This window comes from Channa argus, chromosome 7 (genome assembly GCF_033026475.1).
Source record: "Channa argus isolate prfri chromosome 7, Channa argus male v1.0, whole genome shotgun sequence".
Taxonomy (NCBI): domain Eukaryota; kingdom Metazoa; phylum Chordata; class Actinopteri; order Anabantiformes; family Channidae; genus Channa; species Channa argus.
The window spans coordinates 8,657,010-8,676,146 of NC_090203.1; the positions used below are offsets into that span (position 1 = coordinate 8,657,010).

A 19,137-nucleotide genomic window follows, 5' to 3' on the forward strand; every position below is an offset into this window, starting at 1 on the left:
GCCCAAAATACATGTAGCCAGTACATGTAAATACAACAAACCCCCAACTGACCTATTATGTCCTGAGCCTCTCCCAGAGTCTTCCAAGGGATGTTAAGCTGAATTGTTACTGACTTCCCTTTTTGGGAGGGAATGTTCATATTAACATTACATCAACATTACAAGGTGAATAAAAACTGCCAATTTCATGGACAAATGGTTGCCATCTCTCACCTTCACTTTCTATGACTTTTTTTAATGAAAACATAGATATGAGCTGGTAACAGTAGCAAACTAAAAGCTTTCTCTCGTGGTGGAAATTGCTGCTAATACTTCCTTCTAATCCCCCCCCTACATCTGGCCCTTCCTCCCTACAATAGCCCTCCCCATGACCTCATGCTCTTGCCCCTCCTTTTGTCAAGTATCAACAGGCAAACCTAAAACTCCACACCCCTGCGCAGTAAATACACATGCTCAACTGCAGTATGACTGGAATTTACTTTGTGGGGACATTTCTTCAACATTACCTGGTTGAGGAGCTGCTACAGGAATGAGACTAAGACTCAGGCGTCAACTAAAAGTGCACAGAGGTGTGGGATGACAATAGTAACAGATTGCGCTACTTGTTGGGAGATTAGTAAGGAGTGGCTGGTGTGATTATAACTCAACATTTGGAGCGTCAAATATATGGAGTCAACAGTTTGGAAGCTGGTGTGGGACAGCAGGTTTCATCTCTTTCTCCAACTTCCACGGTACTATGTAGGCAGTTAACTTTTACTTGCATATAATTTAAACTTCATTTAAGCTTAATCTTTTTACACTTCTTTTTCCAGAAATTCTCTGCAATTTAATATCCTTAAAAGCTGTTTGTCCTCTGTTCTTCACTCCTTAACTACCATTAGCAACAATGGACCTAACTTTGTGGCAGTACCAGTTCAGGATCATCATGCTGGGGGACTCCACAGTGGGCAAGTCCTCCTTGTTGAAGCGCTACACTGAGGACTTGTTCCTGGACTCCATCAACCAGACTGTGGGTGTAGACTTTTATGTTCATTTCCTGGAGGTGGAGCCAGGAGTCCGCGTCAAGCTCCAGTTCTGGGACACAGCTGGACAGGAGAGGTTTAGGTGAGAATGAACTTATCTGGTACCAAGTTGGAACAAAGTGTCTGTTTTCTGCACTGAAGCCTGTCTTAACTGAACACCTCTACAAAAGTAGACTCTTTATTCTTAGATGTCTGCTTAAGATTGCTTTATGCGTCAGGTCTGGAAATCTAGTTTGGTGCATTTTTGAAAAATAAAGGTCAAATGCGTCATGAAAATGAAAAGAAAAACAAAAAAAAAAGCACTGTTGTATGACCTAGCGTTCATGCCAATATTATTCAAATAAACCACTAATGCCTATTTAATTCACGCCAGAGGCATAAGCGAATATAAAAGCACCCTGTCACCCTCAAAGGTTCACTGTACAGTTATATAAAGATGCAATAAGTATACTGCTTCAAATGGCTAAAGCCGATCCTTGAAAAGGCATTCTTCTTGCTCAGCACATTTAATGAAAAAACAAACTAGAAGTAACATGTTTCACTCTGTCTCAAAAGTCATTATTTCAGTTCTCCAGTTGAATGAACTGTAGCAAATTGCAAACTGCGCCTGCTTGTGTTTACCCCCTCTCTCGTTGGTATCTGTAGCCTGCTAATCCCACGAGTCAGCTAAAAGCTCTGGCAGGTTTGTTTTCATAAAGAAATATTCTAATGAAGAAGCAAGTTTTTACCAACTGGCATAAGGGAGGCCTTTCAAGCCTTTCCTTGATGCCTTTTGAAAGTTTCATAATTAGGGTGTGAAGACGGTGGTTATCAGTTTCTTACAAAGAGGCAGACTCTGTCAATCTGCTTATCTCTAACAGCTCAACTAAAACAGCAGACAGAATCGTCAATATGTACTGACTTGAACAGGAAATAAGTTGGTAGCAAAGTCTGAACTCTGCACAGAACAGTATGGGTTTTATGGTTTTTGTGTTTAAAAAAATTAAATGTCCCTTTTTCTCAACATTTGTACTTTTCTCCTCCTTTTTTTTTTTTTTTTCTTTCCTCAGGTCAGTGACCCGATCTTATTACCGCAACTCAGTTGGAGGCCTGCTGGTGTTTGACATGACCAATCGAGCCTCTTTCGACCATATTAAGGGGTGGCATGCGGAAGTATGTGAACACGTGAAGCCACATAAGGTTCTGTTTGTCCTGGTGGGCCAAAAAAGTGACCAGGCAGCTAACGGTGAGAGGGTAGTGAGTCGAGAAGAGGCTGAGAAACTGGCCGGACAGTTAGGGGTGCCCTATGTGGAAGCCTCCGCCAAGACTGGACAGAATGTAAGACAGTCCTTCGAGCTCCTCGCTCAACGGGTCTACCAGGGTCTTTTGAGTGGAGAGGTAGAGCTGCAAGAGGGATGGGATGGAGTCAAGTGTGCTGCCCCACAGGGGCTGCAGTTACACAGAGCCAGTCTGACTCAGCCCAGCACTGCCCCCAAGAACAACAAGAAGTGTTGTGGTTAAGCTGTGGATTGGACACGGACACCCGTATGCACTTATCATGCTGTAGAGCCACAACTGGGCCCTGGGGTGTTAAATCTTACTGCTGCGTGTGACCAATATGAAGCATACTGATTTTAAATGCAGTCTTTGCACCTTTATGAAGTTACTTTTTCACCCACTTAGCAATTTAAATGACTGACATATTGAAATGGTTGAAAATTGAATTCCATCTACATCATCCTTACTACTGATCTTGACAGATTTAAGGTGAATCCACCTTCTATCTGTAATAGTATTCTGTAATGTGTTCTCTTCATCTTTCAAAAAGGATATAGCATACAAATGTGTCCCCACTGAAGTTAGAACTTGTATCAAAGGATTGCAAGTGGACTTATTTCAAAGAAACAAAAGCCCAAAAGGTTAGAAGCCACAGTTTTGTTTTTATTTTTTCTTCTGAACCCATTCTGAATTTAAAAGTGTAATCTGGGTTTCTGGTTCTGTCCATAACTGCCAGCAGTTAAGGTAATGACTTCCCTGTTTAGGATTCAAGACACCAATGTAGGCCCTTATGTGAATTAATCTTTTGGGTGTTAGTAGTTGTCTGGAAAAGGCTTTGTTACATCACCAGTAATTGCACAGCATCCTGCAAGGGAGTGATTGTTTTCAGGTCCTGTTGTTGTTGAAATTAATTAAATAGAAAATCTTCGGTGCCATTGGATATTGTTTTCTTAAACGGTTGAGGTTTTTATGGCCAGTCATTCTTCTCTGTTCCTGCAACTAAAATGCAGATTTTCTGCTAAAAGACACCCAGATGAAAGATTCACTGTCACATGCTGTGTTTGTATATTATTTGTCTGCTAGGTTCATATTGAGTATATAGCAAGTTAATGATTATGTTTTGTGTTCTGGAAATGTTTTCCTCTTCAGAAATGGTTTCTAACATTAGGAGTTTCGGTCATCAATATGAACAATTTTCCAGCGTAAACAGTGAATCATTTGTAAACAAACAATAAGTGAATTTAAATACAGCTCTTTGCAATTATGTAGAACCACAGGGACAATGGAATCCATATTCGCAAACTATTTGTGTATAATTTAGCAATAAAAAAAAAAGAAGAGGCATTTAAAACAACGGCTGATGTGTTCTTGTAAACAAAGAAGCTATATCTTGCTTATCTGTGTTAGCTAAGATAACACCACATACTGTTAAGGAGGCAGACAAATCACATCTAAACATTCTACGTTATTAAAAGGTCATAATTCAACAGAAGAATTCCAGTAAATGTTTATTGGCAAAAAAGACAAAAATGCAATGAACAATTCTGCCAGGTTTAGCTTAATGGCAACAAAACAGAATCAGATAAGAATTACATTGTGTGATGCTGCTGACAAAACATTCAAAAGTTATGGAGACATGACAATAACACACCAATTCAAAAAAAGATGTCCCTACCCAAACCCTCCCCCCCCCGACCCATTTGTCAAAAAGGAAAAAAAAAAAAAAAGAAAGAAAATCACAGGAAATACAGAGTAGGTACAATATTCATGTACAGTCTTGCTATTTTTTGGTCGTCTTTCGGATCAGTGCCATTCTCTGTGGGGGGGGGGGGACAAAAACAAAAAGGTTAGACTCTCTAAGCTGGTGAAACATACAAATCAATAATATTGACAAATGTAAGATTAATTATTAACAGCTGTCATGTTTCTAAATCTGTGCACAAATATGTCCAAAAGAAAGAAATTCTTTTATGACTCACCTGTTTGTGGGCCTCTGTGGTGCAAGCCTTCTTAAATGGCCGAATCTCATCAGAGCCATAACCAGGAATCCACATGTTCCACTGGCGCTCTGAGAAAAGCATTACACAACCTTAGCAAGACAGAAGCTTTATGAACTATTCAGGCCTTTCAGCACATTCAAAGGGATTAAAAACTTTACAACAAGAACATTTGCTATCAGGACTATCATTATCTTGTGATAAGGTCTATCAGCAAAGCGTCACACTCCTACAATTCATTTCCATCTTATTTCCAAAATCTGTTGAATGTTGGACCTAAAAAGGAAATCATTGCAACTTGAACAACAGTGTTGAGCATCCACATTTGCAACATTCTACTTATGGTATAAACTGAACACAGCAAAGCAGCAGAGATAAAGTACTTCTATGTTACCCACAGCAGAGGAATCCATGACTAGTTCCTTTAAATATTCCGTCTCACGTTTTGTACAAAATTAAAGAATTTAAATCTTTTACTATAACTTTTTTATGCATTTAAAGTAACAAACATACTTCAATGTAAATATCCTATTATGGCTTAAGATTAAGAAATAATTGATTTCACACATTTAATAAATGGGGCACAATTTGGATCCAATAATGGATAGCCTCAAGTAATTATCACCCAATAATTACAGGATGATCATCATATTGTGTTATTATTTTGTGTATGAATTAAACAGCTGCAATAAATCCACCTTTGTGAAAATGTTATGTGGTGCAACCTTAAGAAAAAAAAATTCCACCAGAAGCTTACCGAGATGTAATTGAACATCCTTCACCTCCAAGGTGTTGGACTTGCGATGGCGTGCCAATTGACAGGCCGCTGTCACTACACTCTCTATAAAGTCATCTGCAATTTGAAGCAACATCTGAGAAGACACAGACATTTTGAAAATCCATCAATCATGTTCAGGAAAGGAAAACAACATTTTACAACAGCTGTAAAATTCCCTCGTGTTTTCAGCTACTTCAGACCATTTATCATTTCACCAGCCAGGCTTTAGATAGAATAATGTTTCCAAATGATGGATGTGGCAGTAAACTATTAAAGCTTTAGAGCAAAAACAGCATGCAAGATAGAAGTGAATGCAACTTTGCAAAAAGATCACACTGCTGCTTAAGACTACTCTATGTTTATGAAGTACAGTTTCAAATTGAAACTGCAGTAAAACCAGACAGACCTCCTCAACATCTTCATCCAGCTGCTCATTTGGGTCAATCTCTCTCACCAGATCCTGTAGCTTCTTCTTAGTGAGCACCTAGAAAAAAGTATGTATCCATTAATAAGTGTAGAGCAGTGGAATAATGACCTGAAATGTGAAATCTACTAGTGGACAGACTATCTCCCACAATAAGGGATTTATGGGTTAAGAGCATGAGTTGAGCACTAATATTTTTAAAGATGTAAAAATCAAATCTTTTTCCCAAAAAGTTCAAAGCACACATTACTGTCAGCTACCCTTTTTGACAGTAAAAGACAATAAATTAAAATGATTTATGCCATTTTAAGTAATTTAACTTTTTTTTTTTTTTTTAATCAAATGAGATAAAAGCAAATGTCACAATAAATGTGGGAAAAATGTAGAATAACAACTAAGCTGTTTGTTGCTAATTATTTTTCGTTAGGTGAATAAATGGACTGACCTGAGATCCTTCAGGGCTACTTCTGCCAGCAGGGCCAGGGGCCCCAATAACCTTAAGAGCTGTTGGGGTGCTGTTAGCCATACTGGTGGCCACAGAAAAGTGGAGGGACTCTGAAGTTTGAACTGTTGTGTCTCTGCCTGTATCTGTCCAAGCCCTGAGTGACAGTGCCAGATGGCAACAAATGTGGAGGACTTTCTTCTTTCTCCAGATACCAGACTGTAAATCTGAGATAAAGTCAAAAATTATACAGTTAGCATAGTAAAAATAATCATTATGAAACAGCCTTTTACCAACATTTTCATTTAACTAAATTAACTTTCCATTTCAACCAAGAATAATGATCTTACTTCCTGGCTTCCGTTACAGTGCTTTTTTAATCTATCTCCTATTCAGCACTTTGTAACTTGGTTCCAAATGGTTTTGCAAACAACATTATTAATTATTAATATATTATTATTAATCTACTTTCTTAATTTCAAAGTGTACAGAAGCAGGAACCTGGCCTTTTTTCTACAACGTAATTATGAAAACTTAATGTTTAAAAAAATAAAACCCCAGTCGGCAGTTTGTTGTGAAGGCACCGTGAAGGTAGCGCTAGCGTCACAAAACTCTCTTCTAACAAATTGGATATAACACGTTAAACCCGCTGAATAATAAAACCGGTGGCCCTACGGCTACATGGACAGCAGACAAAGTGGCTACTTACCAATTAAGTTAGAATCAGATTTTGTTATGCAGCGGACATTTATTTAATCGGCTGGTTAAACCTGTGATGGATTTTTTTTAAAACTGGTCATCTGAGACAAACTGTAGTGGGCAATATCTTTTAAAAGGACTTCTTATTTATCCAAACACTGAAGCTTAACTAACTTTTACACATACTAGGTTAATGGCTAACGCTACTTCTGTGAACCGAAAGTATGCTAATACATGAGCTACAAATCGGAGATGGCAGGTAATAAGCCGCAGAACAACGCTGTCGGACCTTATTTAAATATCAACCAAAATAGCAAAATACAAGATATAAATACTACACATGTCACGGTTCTGTGGTGGTGCCGCTTCAAGAGATTACCTACGTAAAATATCCCCGCTAACATAACATTAGCGTTACGTGCTAAAAACAATAGCAGCTATCAAGCTTTAACGTTAGCCGGATAGGCTAATACAAGCGGCTAGTCTAGTCTTGCTGATACATGAGCTCGAATTTATGTATTTAATTGCCAACTTACCCAATTAAATGCACACTATCAATCCATGTTTCGGCACCGTTGCAAAGACAATGCGTGAGTTAAATGCAAAAAAACGTTTCAGATTGATTCTGTACAGCTCGAAGTAAAGAACGAGAAAGAATTCCTCCACTTCCGCTTTGCTTATATCTATTTCCTGTGACAACATGTGGCATCTCCAGTGTCACCTGCTGGATACCCTGCAGAACAACAGCACAGATCAACTAGCTGATTAGCTCTGATTCTAATCGTTACAACGGCTTTTTAAATACCTTTTATACTTTTGAACATTGTGGCTTTGATGACATCACATAATTGCCTTTGAGGTTTTGTCCTTGAAGTTTCCTTAAAGGTAAACTTTCAGCTATTTCAGCTTATATCTGCTTCTTTGACCTACTGAGATATTACTTTAACATGAATGTTTGAAATGGTCATAGTAGTTTATAAATTTCTATAAAATTCTACTTTTCTTCAGTTGTTTGATTTAAACTTGGCACTCAGCTATTACATTTCTACAGTTTCCAGCATTTTTATGCAACTATTTCACGTTACATCTACTCGAGGCTAAACAGGTAACCTTCAATTCTGCTATTTTTCTACTTTTCTTTTCTACTGCTATTTCTTTTTATTTTTATTGTAAATGTTTCAGTTATTTTTAGCAAAACAAAGCTTTTAGCTATTTTTAAATAGTTCGGCTTGAAGTCAGCTTTCAGCAAATGCATTTCAGCCCTTTCACCAAAAACAGTTCAGCTTTTTTCAGCTTTGCTTGGAAAATACTTTCAGCATTGAAGCATTCAGAGTGCCTTTTCTTTTTGGAAATTTTAATAATGAATTGATAGATCAAACAGAATGTTAAATATTTTCCTTTGAAGCCCACATCAATATATTCAGCTTGCTTGTTTGGTCTGATTATAACAAAATAAGCAAGTGGTCACATTTCAGATGCTTCTACCTGTAACGTTTTTATATTTTTGCTTAAAAATGCTAAATTCATCAATCATGAAACATTTATTAAAATTGCATTTTATAGCCTGATCAGCTATTAATGACAATTGTAAAAGTTAAAACAAATTAAATGTCCACCAGAGGATCATACTATTGATTATAAACTTGTTTAGGACACATAGTGAACTTTTCAAGGTCTTTCTGCAATACATTTTAAAGCCCTTTTAATATCCTTAACCATGATCATTTAAAAGATTAGATACTGTAGGCTGAGATAATGGGATAGATTTAAGCCTTTGCCATGCAGGGTGGAAGGTGCTTTTGCAATAAATCAGTCTGAAAAGATTATTAACACACAAACAAAAAAAAAATAAATCATCAATTTTTTAAAATTACTAATAATGGATATCCCTAATAATGAAATAGCTAACACATAATCTGACAAATGTTTGTTCAAGATTTTATTTGTGTTATTTACATTTATTTTAACAGTACTGTAGGCCTCAGTAATAGGCTCTGTGTCAAAATGAGACGTATGATAGAAAGTGAAAATCTCCTTAGCTATAGAAGCTTGCATACAGTAAACAATTTCATGTCCTTGAGTCTCTGTCACTCATATCTCCTCTATGATGAACAGCTAAAATATTAAAATGTGCATCAAACGAAGCATGAAATGTTTGCTTATTTGGCATTAAATATCACGCTAGGAAACTGCAAAGCTAAGCAGCGACATGTCAACGAGTTTTTTTTTTTTTTCAAAGTTGGTTGAACTCTAGAAAAATGGTGACCTCAACAACAACAACAAGCTTAAAGTGAAAACATGATAGGCCCGGTTCCCCTTGGAGACTAATGACACACACAAATGTTAATTTGGTTATTGGTGCAGCAATATGTCCCTTGTTTTACGGTTCACATAAACAATATTTTGGCTCATCAGTAAAAATGAGCCATTACACTGTCAACATGTAATAACACTTAGATGGAAAACAAATTGGATACTTTCCTTTTTTGTGTGCTTTCAGAATTTCAGACTATCAGGAGTCTACTTCCTGAAAAACAAAGCATGAAAGCCACACCTCCACTGTGTTGCTGATAAATTGTGAGCATACTTTCATTTCAGGTTAGAAGCTGCGTAGAATAAAACACCGTGTTTTTTCTGGTTCTAAAAAGGATCTTCACAACCATGAAAGTGCTCCTTCTTGTTGCACTGTGTGCCCTCATTCAGGGCAGTTATGGTAAGTTATGGTAGTTTTTGTATTTTTTATTATTATTGATATAAATACAATCACTTTTAAAGGCTTGATGTTATGCTTGATATATGATAACCTGTTAGTTTCATCTTCTAACTTGGTTATATGTACATGTATTTTTATACAGAATCAGTAGGTTTTCGTACTGTTGATGCTCCTGGGATTTGTTTTGCTCCTGGGAATTGAGTGCGTGTGTGTTTCTACTTTCCTGTTTCTCTGTTTGCTTGCCTGTCTGTCTCAGAGTTTATATCTATGTCCTCATGAGGAAATACTTTATTTACTTCTCTGTCACACTGATAGGTTTTCCCAGGTGGTTACAACATTCAGACTAAAACAGAAAATGTTGGCAGAATTATAGAGAGACTGTCATGAAGGACAGTTTTTATTTATATACTGTATGCTGGGTGAGGCTCACCTCATGTTTACTTTTCATTTGTGTTGTACAATGGAAGAGGGGAAAAAAATTGCCTGTGTTATCACCAGTGTCAGTAAAGTGGAAGAACCTGTTGCTGGACATGGGGCCATAGTGATTTTGGAGAAGTGTCAAAATAATGTTGCCTAGAACAGCAGCTAGATTCCCAGTGCACGTCAACACTCCTTCAGTCCTCGTTTTCTTCTTTTTATGTTGTGATCAATAACCTACATCTTTATTCTCTGTCCACATGCAGCCACTTTGGTCATCACAGGGCCAACCCAGCCAGTTCTAGAGGGAGACACTGTCACACTGGAGTGCCAGTTCACAGACTCCGAACTCAACATCAGCCAAGTCCGCTTTGAGGTCTTCTCCAAGGTGAGCCATGGGAACTAATGTGTAGGTGGATGTGAGAGAGTAAAGAAGTGTTTTTAAAACCCCAGGATTCTTGCCTGACCATTATTTGGCCTCATAATAACCGTGCAGTGGTGACAGTGGAAAGTCCCTATTATTCTTTGGTAGTTTAATAACTTGTATCACTTGTATAATATTTTTGTAATGTTTTGTATAAGTAGGCAGTTACTGTGTGTAAGCAGAATATGTTACATAACTTTATACGCTAAACTAATTTGAAATACTTTTCCCTAGATGGCTGACAGCTTTATGTAAATATCACACAAAGAAGCTGGCTGCTGTTCTTACTGTATGGTTTAACACTGGGGAATTGTAATACATGAAATGTAATTTATCATACTGCTCTTCAGTGTGATTGGGTCATGTTTGATTAACATTTTTTGAAGTTTTTCTCTTCTGCTTTGTTACATTTTTCTTTTAAGTATCCTTAAATAGATAACCAAATAATTTACTCGTTCTCTTTACTCTAAACTTACTTACTAACCTTGTAGAAGTGTGATCTTTGAAAAGCAAAGCACAAAGTCAAATTTTTCCTTTGTTCTTTCTTTTCTCTTTGTTTCTTTACCAGTACATGCAAGGCTGGCATGACGTTTATGAGCGATCTTGGTGTTTCTATTCAATGATGATTGAGCAGACGGCCGACAGTCTATTCCTGACAATCCCCCGTGCAGGAAGGTACTTTGAGGGGCCCTACCGCTGTGTGAGTGATGCCGAAAATGTGACTGCGCCAGACAATGCATCCAAGCCTCTGGGCTTTAAAGTACATTGTGAGTACCTGGGTCTATCTGAGCTGCATTGGGTCTAACTGCTAAAACTCTGTGGAACGACGTTTATGTGTATTTCCCTGTTGTCAAACGAAGAACACCTGGGGTTTTTCATGTGGTCTGTCACTGCAGAAGTCTAACAGATGCACAAATCTAGCAATACGTTAGGTAAATAAGTGACTGAGTTTCACTTAACATTATGGAACGGAAGGGCACAGCTCAGAACACTGACTTTACAATGAACAAGGCCTTTGTGTGGATTAGGGTGTTTACAGTTTACAACAGTTTAGATGGAGAAACTGAGCAGAGCAACTCTCTTAGTTTTCATCATAATTCCAACCAGCAGGAGGTAAAGACAATTCTTCAGACACTGTGGACACCGCTCTATTCACAGTGAGTGATAGAAAAACACATTAATAGTTAACAACAATGCATGAAGCGCAGTGTAAACAGCAAAACAACTGCTAAGAAGGCACAGATCTGATGCTAAAGCTGCGTTACATGGAATAGGTTGACTAAAGTCATTTCCGAATTTTTGTCTGCCTTCATATCAGTGTAAAATACACAGTTGCGTGAAACAGCATCCCTGGCATATCTTCAGATTATCAGTGTCCTCTATCTTCTCAGTGGCCATCAAATCGACCGTAATGCTGTTTGATAGGCTCCTCAGCCTCATGGGGGGAATCAATAAGAAGCAAAGATTAGAATGGACTAGCGGCCTGAAGGAGACAGAAGGGGAGGAAAGCCAGGAGCTGGATGGACGTGGGCCATCTATTGAGATGGAAGAGAAAATGAGTCATTATTCACAACACTGCCTCTCTAAAGACTTCGATAAGATGAAGCCTATTATCATTATTATTGATTGCTTGGTACTGACTGTTCCACTGGGAAGCATTCAAAGTTAAGCCTATATACTCAAATAAACCTAAAAGATGTGGGTTTACCAGCTGCTACCAACGAAAACACATGTTCAGTCATGACCCATACTCTCGCAGAGGTAGCTTCAGTGCGTATTGAATTTCTTGGTTCGTTAATACCAGATCATGCTCCTTCATTCCAACTGCATTTTAGACATGGGAGAGTTGTTAATGTCCAGAGAAGGCTACACCAGCTACCTGGGTGTCCCACAGGAGCTAAGGGTCCAGCTGGGGGAAGATGTGGCGCTAACATGCTCTGCCAGCTCCTCGGAGGAGCCAAACTTCTTCTGGATGAAAGAGGTGAGAGAGTCTCGGAATTAGGAGTGTGTGTGTCATGCTTTTAAAATGGGCCAGCCCTCTCCCTCCACTTTTTCTTGTGACCTCGTTTTCGCGTTCTTCTTTCAAGCTCTGTTGGCCTCACTTGTGCATTGTTTTAATGTTCTCCCCTCTCCTAACATGTCTCCATTTCTCTCTCGGACTTTCTCAAGCCACTTGTTTCTCCTCTCCTGTCATCTTTTGATCCCCTCTACAGAAGAAGTGCTCTGTGTTTAAGTGACCAGTTGGCTTAGACCCACCACTCGCTGGGGATTGCAGCTTGCCCACTTACAGAGGATTAATAGTTTAATGAGGTCTAGACAAGAGCCAGTCAACCAGAAACCAATTATGTGGATACATTTCTAATTATTTTTTTAGTGTTTGGTTAACCAACATTGAATTATTCAACCGGGCTCTTCGCTGAGCTAAGAAGCCCTCGCCCGAGGGAAATTAGGATATCTCAATGTAAAACGCCATTGTGTCAACAGGTGTGTAAAACAACCAAATATTAAGCCCCTGTGGTAAGAAAAGGGTATTGCACTTTCAAGCTGCTACCACTGCACCATGAAGCTATTTAGATATCTAGGGAACAGACTGGCATAATTGCTGAGTTTCCCTTTTTGTTATTTGTCTTAATAAGTTGTCTGAAGGTTAATATGCTTGTTAAAAGGGTTACAGTTAATCCTGGTTTTAAATGGGCTTACAAGTCCAAATCCAATTCAGTGAACATTTTATACCGTCAATGCTGTTTGTCCTCGACACGATCATTTAAAATGTTTTAGGTTTTGTCATTATTCGAAGACTATAACTTTCACTTTAATGAATAATAAAAGCTCTGTGACTGTGTGCAGGGGCAATCACCTATCTGTTTGTGCACCATTCACTAGTCAAAAGACCTTTGGAAAGTGAAATGACACTTTCAAGGAAATGATAAGATGAGAAGCAATGTTTAGTGGGAGTGTTTGTGTGTGTGTGCCTTTGTCTGTATGTGTGCGTGAGGCCACTGCACGCATGACAGGACTGGATATGGGGCAAAAAGTGGCATCAGAATGGTCCACTTTGACAGACAGGTGCCATGGGCACATTGGCCCCTCGGTAATGACAGCAGGACAGAGGCAGAAACGGGCCACTGCTTTGGGAGCCAGTGGATTTGCATACAAAATGCTGCTTTGGCCAGACCTGGCCTTTATGGGAAATCCTCTTAATTCACATCCATTCAAATTGAAATGGACTTTCTTGGCAGGAGCTGCAGCTCCCAGGAGCCAAATCATTTGCATGGTGTAATGTCTTTTTTTTTTTTTTTTTTACCCCTTCCTGCACGTTCGTTTGTTTTTCACTGCTTGTGTTTGGCCTATTATTTGTTTCCTCCCATGTTAAGCTCTATCTCATAATAGTGCTGCTATTTTTGTGTCAACAATTCGTCCTGCTCCCTTGCCATCTCATTATGTGTTGTGTTAACAGTGCGTTGTTGCGGCATCATTCTTTGCGGATGATGGTGTTATCTGGGTTATTGACTTGTGCTGATGTGTGTTCATTCATTGGGATTACCGCTCAGGTAAATACACTTTATTTGGGACTTTGGGGACTGCTCTCTGAGGGCCACACACAGAAATATCTGCTACTGTTCCGTCCTTCTGTCTCTGATCCGTTACCATTTCCAGTGTCTCTGTTTCTCCCTGTCTTGCTCTATTTTACTTTCCTTGTCCTTTTCACACGTCGGCCAATATAACACTTTCAACCATCATTGTTTATTGTCTTGTCTCTTGTTGTCTCAGTAAAGCACAATTATAATAAGTACAATTCGTCTGATCTCTGGGGGCTGCAAACAGCACATTAACTTTCTGCTATTATATTTGTTTATTCACTCTCCTGTATGTTTCTGTCTTTCCTTCTCAGGGTAGTGACTGGGTCCTGCCTTCCCCTAAACTGACACTGAAGAAGGTAACTGCGATGGACCAGGGACAGTACACTTGCATGGCTAAGCATTCTGTGGAGTCACTCAGCAAGAAACGCACCATCAGCATCACTGTGCTGCCTGGTAAGAAAAAATACAAAAAAACGTTTGATCTACCTGGACAAGGCAGTTGTCCACGTAGATCCAACATTTTGTCATTTGTACTTTATGAGACTAGAGTAGCTGTTTCCTTGTGTTTTTTAAAACCGATTTGTGCATTTTTTGTAACTGCTGGGAAAATTCACCCGCCAACACTCCCTTGGCAAAAACAAGAAATATTACCTTCCAATTCCTTTTTAATCAGCCACTGATATGTGACCAGAAAGGGAAGGTGATTATGTGCAATGACATCATCAAGAGCATTTTCAGCCATTGTCAATAGTGTGAAACCTTTTATGATGTCAATTTCCAAGGAAGGAGTGGAGCATTGCGGTTTCATATATCTTCCACAGAAATTGTAACACTGTAGGTGGGAGATTGTGATGAGGTTTGAAATTTACAAAAACAAGTCACATTAAAAAGGTGACATAAAAGTCCCCAGTGAAATGAAACCTCTAAAAGGTCAAATAACAACAGGTAAGATTAATCAAATTAGAACATAATAAGACTTTCAGAATGATACATAAATGGCAGAGTTACATTAAGTTTAAATGATACGAGGATCGTTAGAAGTTATAAAAAAACTGAAAGAAATATCAAATAAAAGAGACGGACACATCCGTGGAGTAATTGGAAAGTATACAAGTATATTAATTGAAAGCAAGTAAAAGTTTGCAGTCCAGTTTTCTGTTTTTGTAGATGGATGTTAACTTGTCTCTGAAACTGTATAACTGACAAGCTCGTCTTATTTCTCATGAAACATGACGATTGTAGTTAAGTGGAGAACTAATTTCATTACAAATTCATTATTGCTAATTCCATTTATAGCACTTCATCTGTCTTCATCATTTTATCAGTGACCTGTGAGATGACTGCACTGTGTTAATGCACTCTGGTTTTTAAACGCCATCCTCTCCACGCAGTGGAATTCATAAGCCCTGTGATTTCAATCGTCGAAATTACGCAACCTCTAAAAATGCTATTAAGCCGATGCATGTTATTTATTATGGTAGAGTTATCTTGTTACTGCTGCAATTGACTCATTGGTCACTGTGCCTCCACAGTGTCTCTAGTATCTTCTCTGAAGCACTTGTACTAATTAAAAAGGTAATAATTTCTCGATGCTGGAATAATGTTTGCTCATCCCTGAAGGCATGGAGAGAAAATGTTGCATGTCCCTGCTGTTGCTTTGATGTTGTATTACAATAGTAATACAAACCTTCAGCAAACATTGCTGGTGGAAACCTGTGTGACTCCAGCTGCCAAGAAATCCGAGGAGTTACTGTATATGCGAACAGACAATGCATGTGTTTGTAGCCGCGTCAAATCCTCATAACCTTCATTTTCAACATTTACTTTGTCCAGTGCTCTGAAGAAGGGTCTCAGAACTTGAGGACTGAAAATCTGCTTTTGCCAAAATAATTAATGTGAGGTAATTTTGCACATGAAGAGGAAACATTAATCGGTCCGGTTTTAAAATTCTAACACGCAGACTTCTTGAAGATCAGTGCTGCATACAGGACTGTAACCATCTGAAATCCAGACAGACATTTTTTCTTCCCCAAACAAACAGGAGGTTGCCTTTAGAAGCTTTGCCTTGAGGCGGAAAGCTCGTAGTTTAGCTGATTTCAGATTCTGTGTGATGCATGTTTCCCTTCATGTCTGACTGATCTGTCCCACAGAGAATGCCCCGTGGTATGAGTCTAGTAATGGCCGCCTCATTTTGATGACCTCGGCGGCGGCTATGGCTATCATGGTGTTCATCCTCTCCGTGACTGTGTTCCTGTGCCGCAGGGCCAAGCAGATCAAGACCAGCAAGGGACCCATGTAAGAAACAGCTGTCTCAGTGTTTATGTGTGCTCCTCTTTCATAATAAGCAAGCACCTTTGTCTTGGCTGGGATCCTCATCTTAAATCATGTTCAAAATCTGATGGATAACATTGCCTGTGAATGTGAGTGCATACATATTTGTGCTTGTGCTGGATGTTTGTTTGATTTCTTTACACTTTATCCACACTCACTTTCCTATTTTCCTTAACTCAGCCTCAGTCTCTCTCCTCCTGCAGTTTGACTTTACATTACAGATATGGCTATTGCTGCAATATTTCACTCTGTCTTGTGATAGAACCAAGGCCATTTTAGATACAGTGTGTTTGTTTTTTGTATGTCAGTGTGCACCTTCACATTGTGTGTGTGTGTGCTATGTATACCCAGTGTCCTTGCAAAAATCCTTTTCACACACGTGCAAACAAGTCTCAGTGTGCTTTTATGAGTGTTAAAAGCCATTATCCACACTGAGTATTGAAGTGTGTCTCACCGAGTTTGACCTCCTTGACCCCATCCTCGATCTCTTTTGTGCTCCTTCCTCTACAGTGTGTTTCCACACACATTCTGCTTTTGAAAATGCTAGGCTAATAGCTTTAATTTCAATTTGGTGATAATTTATTAGGTATAAAAAAGGCTACAGCAACATTAAGAACATTAATGGAAGTCCCATTAAAATCATGTGCCATATGCATGTTAATATGTACAATGATCCCATCCAACTTCACTCATTGACTCCTTTCCATTATAGACTCAAAAATAACATTCACAGCCCATTTCATCTATGATTTCTGTATCTATGTGGTGGCATACAAGTTTAATCCCTCCAACGTGGGTGAACATGTGCTGCCACGAGCGTCAGTAGCATGTGTGTAGAGAGAAGGGAGAGCAAAAGAGAGACAAATAGATTTTCACATCAACAGCCAGGTGTGAGTCCATTGCTCGGTTCTAGTCTATAATTTCCTCACTTATAATTTTCTTGTGCCTACTGGGGGGTCGATATACTGATGATCATGCTCCTATGTCTTTCCTTTTTTTTCCATTCCTCTCCTCAGTGATGACCGGTCTCAGAAAAAACCCATCTACAGAGCCAGTGTGGAGTCCCTAAATTCCACCAGTGCAGACAAACAGCCGCTGGTGTGACTGCGTACACCAACGGAAGGATGAGCAGGAGTGGAAAGATGGAACGAGAGACAAGGAAGATGGAGTGGTTGGCCAGAAAATGAGGGATGGTGTAGATGGGATACTTACGGAGGGAGGAGATGGGATAGGGTTATGGATGTTCATATTGGGGGGGGGGGGGGGGGGGGGGGGGGGAGATTGAGGAAAAGAGGGATTCAAGGAGGCTGTAGCAGGAGTTAAATCACGATGGGTTACAGGCTGGTTTAAAAAACAAATTAAAGGGCAACTGATTGCTTTAGAGGTGTAGAAGCTATTTTGCTTGTGGTGGATGTGGGCTGCAGTTATGCATCTTGAACATAAAGGTGGGCAATTTTCTCCATATTTATTCTGCAACGTGGAAAAGAGCTACATTTATTGCAAAACAATTGCGAATTAATCTTAGGTAGCGTAAGGGCTGTAAAGACTCCGCATTCAATTCTGTCCTTTCTGTTGGAAACATAATGGCTCAGCTGCATACCAGCAATGAACCATTTGGGTTATAGGACAAGGTTTTTTTTTGGTGATTTGTTTCCCTTGAAGTCTTTCCTCCAAAGCTAAACCAGCTCTGAGCATCCGTGAAAATGTTATAATAATCTCTTTACTGTGACAGCTCTCAAGCACATTGCACTCTACGATTTTATTTGCTGTACTTTGTATTTCTTTGATATTAAATGGCTTTCAGAAAATGTTATTTACTGGTCTCCTGTGTGCCATTGATTTTGGTCCGGTTTAGAGATACGACAGAGGTTGTGGGGTATTGACAACATGCTGAAAGCCGGACATGCGTGCTCGCCTGGCTGCACATCTTCTCGATCCAATGCCATCTTGGACTTGCATCAGCCTGTTTACCAACCTTCCCCTTCTGCCTGTAAGACTTTGCTCTGAAGCAATGACCTTTACTCAAAGTACTGTGCCTGTGAACGATAGCTTTTTTCCCATCTGCCTTTAAGCACAAAACCCATTCACACTCAGTTCAGCTCACAAACATACACATGAATCAAAGACTCACACTTAGAACAATTGTAAAGTCAGGTAACCTTGAAACTTTGCCAGTAAGAGCAGGCAGGGCTAGCGACTGCTAATTCTACTTTAACTGGACAAGATCTTGTCTATTCTGACTCGCTCCCAAAACAACTATCAAAGACTACAACTTCATCTTTTTAATTTTCTCCTCTGTTGCCTTGTAACCCTTAACGCCATGCCATAGCACCATCGCTTATTGCCATAACCGTGCTCATAATGCTGAGAATTTCATTACACTTGTCTGTTGAAGTTATGTCGGGTTTTATGTGATTTTATTATCGGTGTGTGGTTGACCGTAGGCCGTCGTTAATAATGGGCGAAGCGGCAGTTTAACAATGACACTCCATTAACGGGTGCATGCGCCACAGAGCACAGCCAGGATAATGTTATTAAACTGATTATTCAAACTCCCTGTACAGCCTTCCTCTGCTGCAGCCATCCTTTGTCGAGCATTTTACAGACTCCTTGTATTTTTTCTCCAACTCTACAAACTTCTACTTAGTTTGTGTATTTGGTCAAGTCCAAGAAAATAGAGACAAGAGATAGGAAGTCTCTAACCAAAACAGAAAGACTACTTAAAAAAAGGTCATGCTCTGTAGAACAAAATACAACGTTGTAAATTTAAAGTGCCCTCCTGAATGTGAAATGCCAGTGAGCACCATTTTGTTTTGGCCTTTGAGTCAGTCATGAGTGAAAAGCTGCATACTCCCTAGTGGGCTTTGGTCCTGGGGCTTCATCCGGTTGGCGAGAAAAGACAAGATTACGTATCAGAAATTTCACACAGTGGAGCTGTCCCTGGGGTACATGCCTCTGGTTGGGAGGGTGAGAAGTGTGGTTTACAGTGACATTTTGACCTTGATAGTGCCTCACAGATGAACCACCGGACAACAGCTTAGGGCAATGCAGA

At 39.3% G+C, this 19,137-nt stretch overlaps 3 protein-coding genes across 4 annotated transcripts; 2 read left to right on the forward strand and 1 right to left on the reverse strand.

Annotated features, from left to right (window-relative positions):
- Window positions 1-162: 162 nt before the first annotated feature.
- Window positions 163-3,633, forward strand: rab42b (RAB42, member RAS oncogene family). 2 transcript variants are annotated; one of them, XM_067511109.1, is made up of 3 exons: window positions 163-738; window positions 882-1,104; window positions 2,072-3,633. In XM_067511109.1, the coding sequence occupies exons 2-3, from the start codon at window positions 887-889 to the stop codon at window positions 2,520-2,522; spliced, it is 669 nt and encodes a 222-aa protein (XP_067367210.1). In that variant the 5' UTR covers window positions 163-738; window positions 882-886; the 3' UTR covers window positions 2,523-3,633. The 2 variants fall into 2 exon arrangements, with proteins under 2 accessions (XP_067367210.1, XP_067367211.1); XM_067511110.1 differs by having other exon boundaries at window positions 171-731.
- A 141-nt stretch (window positions 3,634-3,774) lies between these two features.
- taf12 (TAF12 RNA polymerase II, TATA box binding protein (TBP)-associated factor) lies at window positions 3,775-7,315 on the reverse strand. The gene is made up of 6 exons (XM_067511111.1): window positions 7,156-7,315; window positions 5,924-6,147; window positions 5,461-5,538; window positions 5,034-5,148; window positions 4,259-4,347; window positions 3,775-4,095 (listed from the first exon to the last, which is right to left on the reverse strand). The coding sequence occupies exons 2-6, from the start codon at window positions 6,002-6,004 to the stop codon at window positions 4,060-4,062; spliced, it is 399 nt and encodes a 132-aa protein (XP_067367212.1). The 5' UTR covers window positions 6,005-6,147; window positions 7,156-7,315; the 3' UTR covers window positions 3,775-4,059.
- A 1,851-nt stretch (window positions 7,316-9,166) lies between these two features.
- On the forward strand, window positions 9,167-17,898 carry si:ch211-79k12.1 (uncharacterized protein LOC568891 homolog). Its single transcript, XM_067511108.1, has 7 exons — window positions 9,167-9,332; window positions 10,016-10,137; window positions 10,742-10,940; window positions 12,009-12,154; window positions 14,066-14,207; window positions 15,905-16,049; window positions 17,102-17,898. Exons 1-7 carry the CDS (start codon window positions 9,281-9,283, stop codon window positions 17,187-17,189), a joined length of 894 nt encoding a protein of 297 aa, XP_067367209.1. The 5' UTR covers window positions 9,167-9,280; the 3' UTR covers window positions 17,190-17,898.
- The last annotated feature ends 1,239 nt before the right edge of the window (window positions 17,899-19,137 follow it).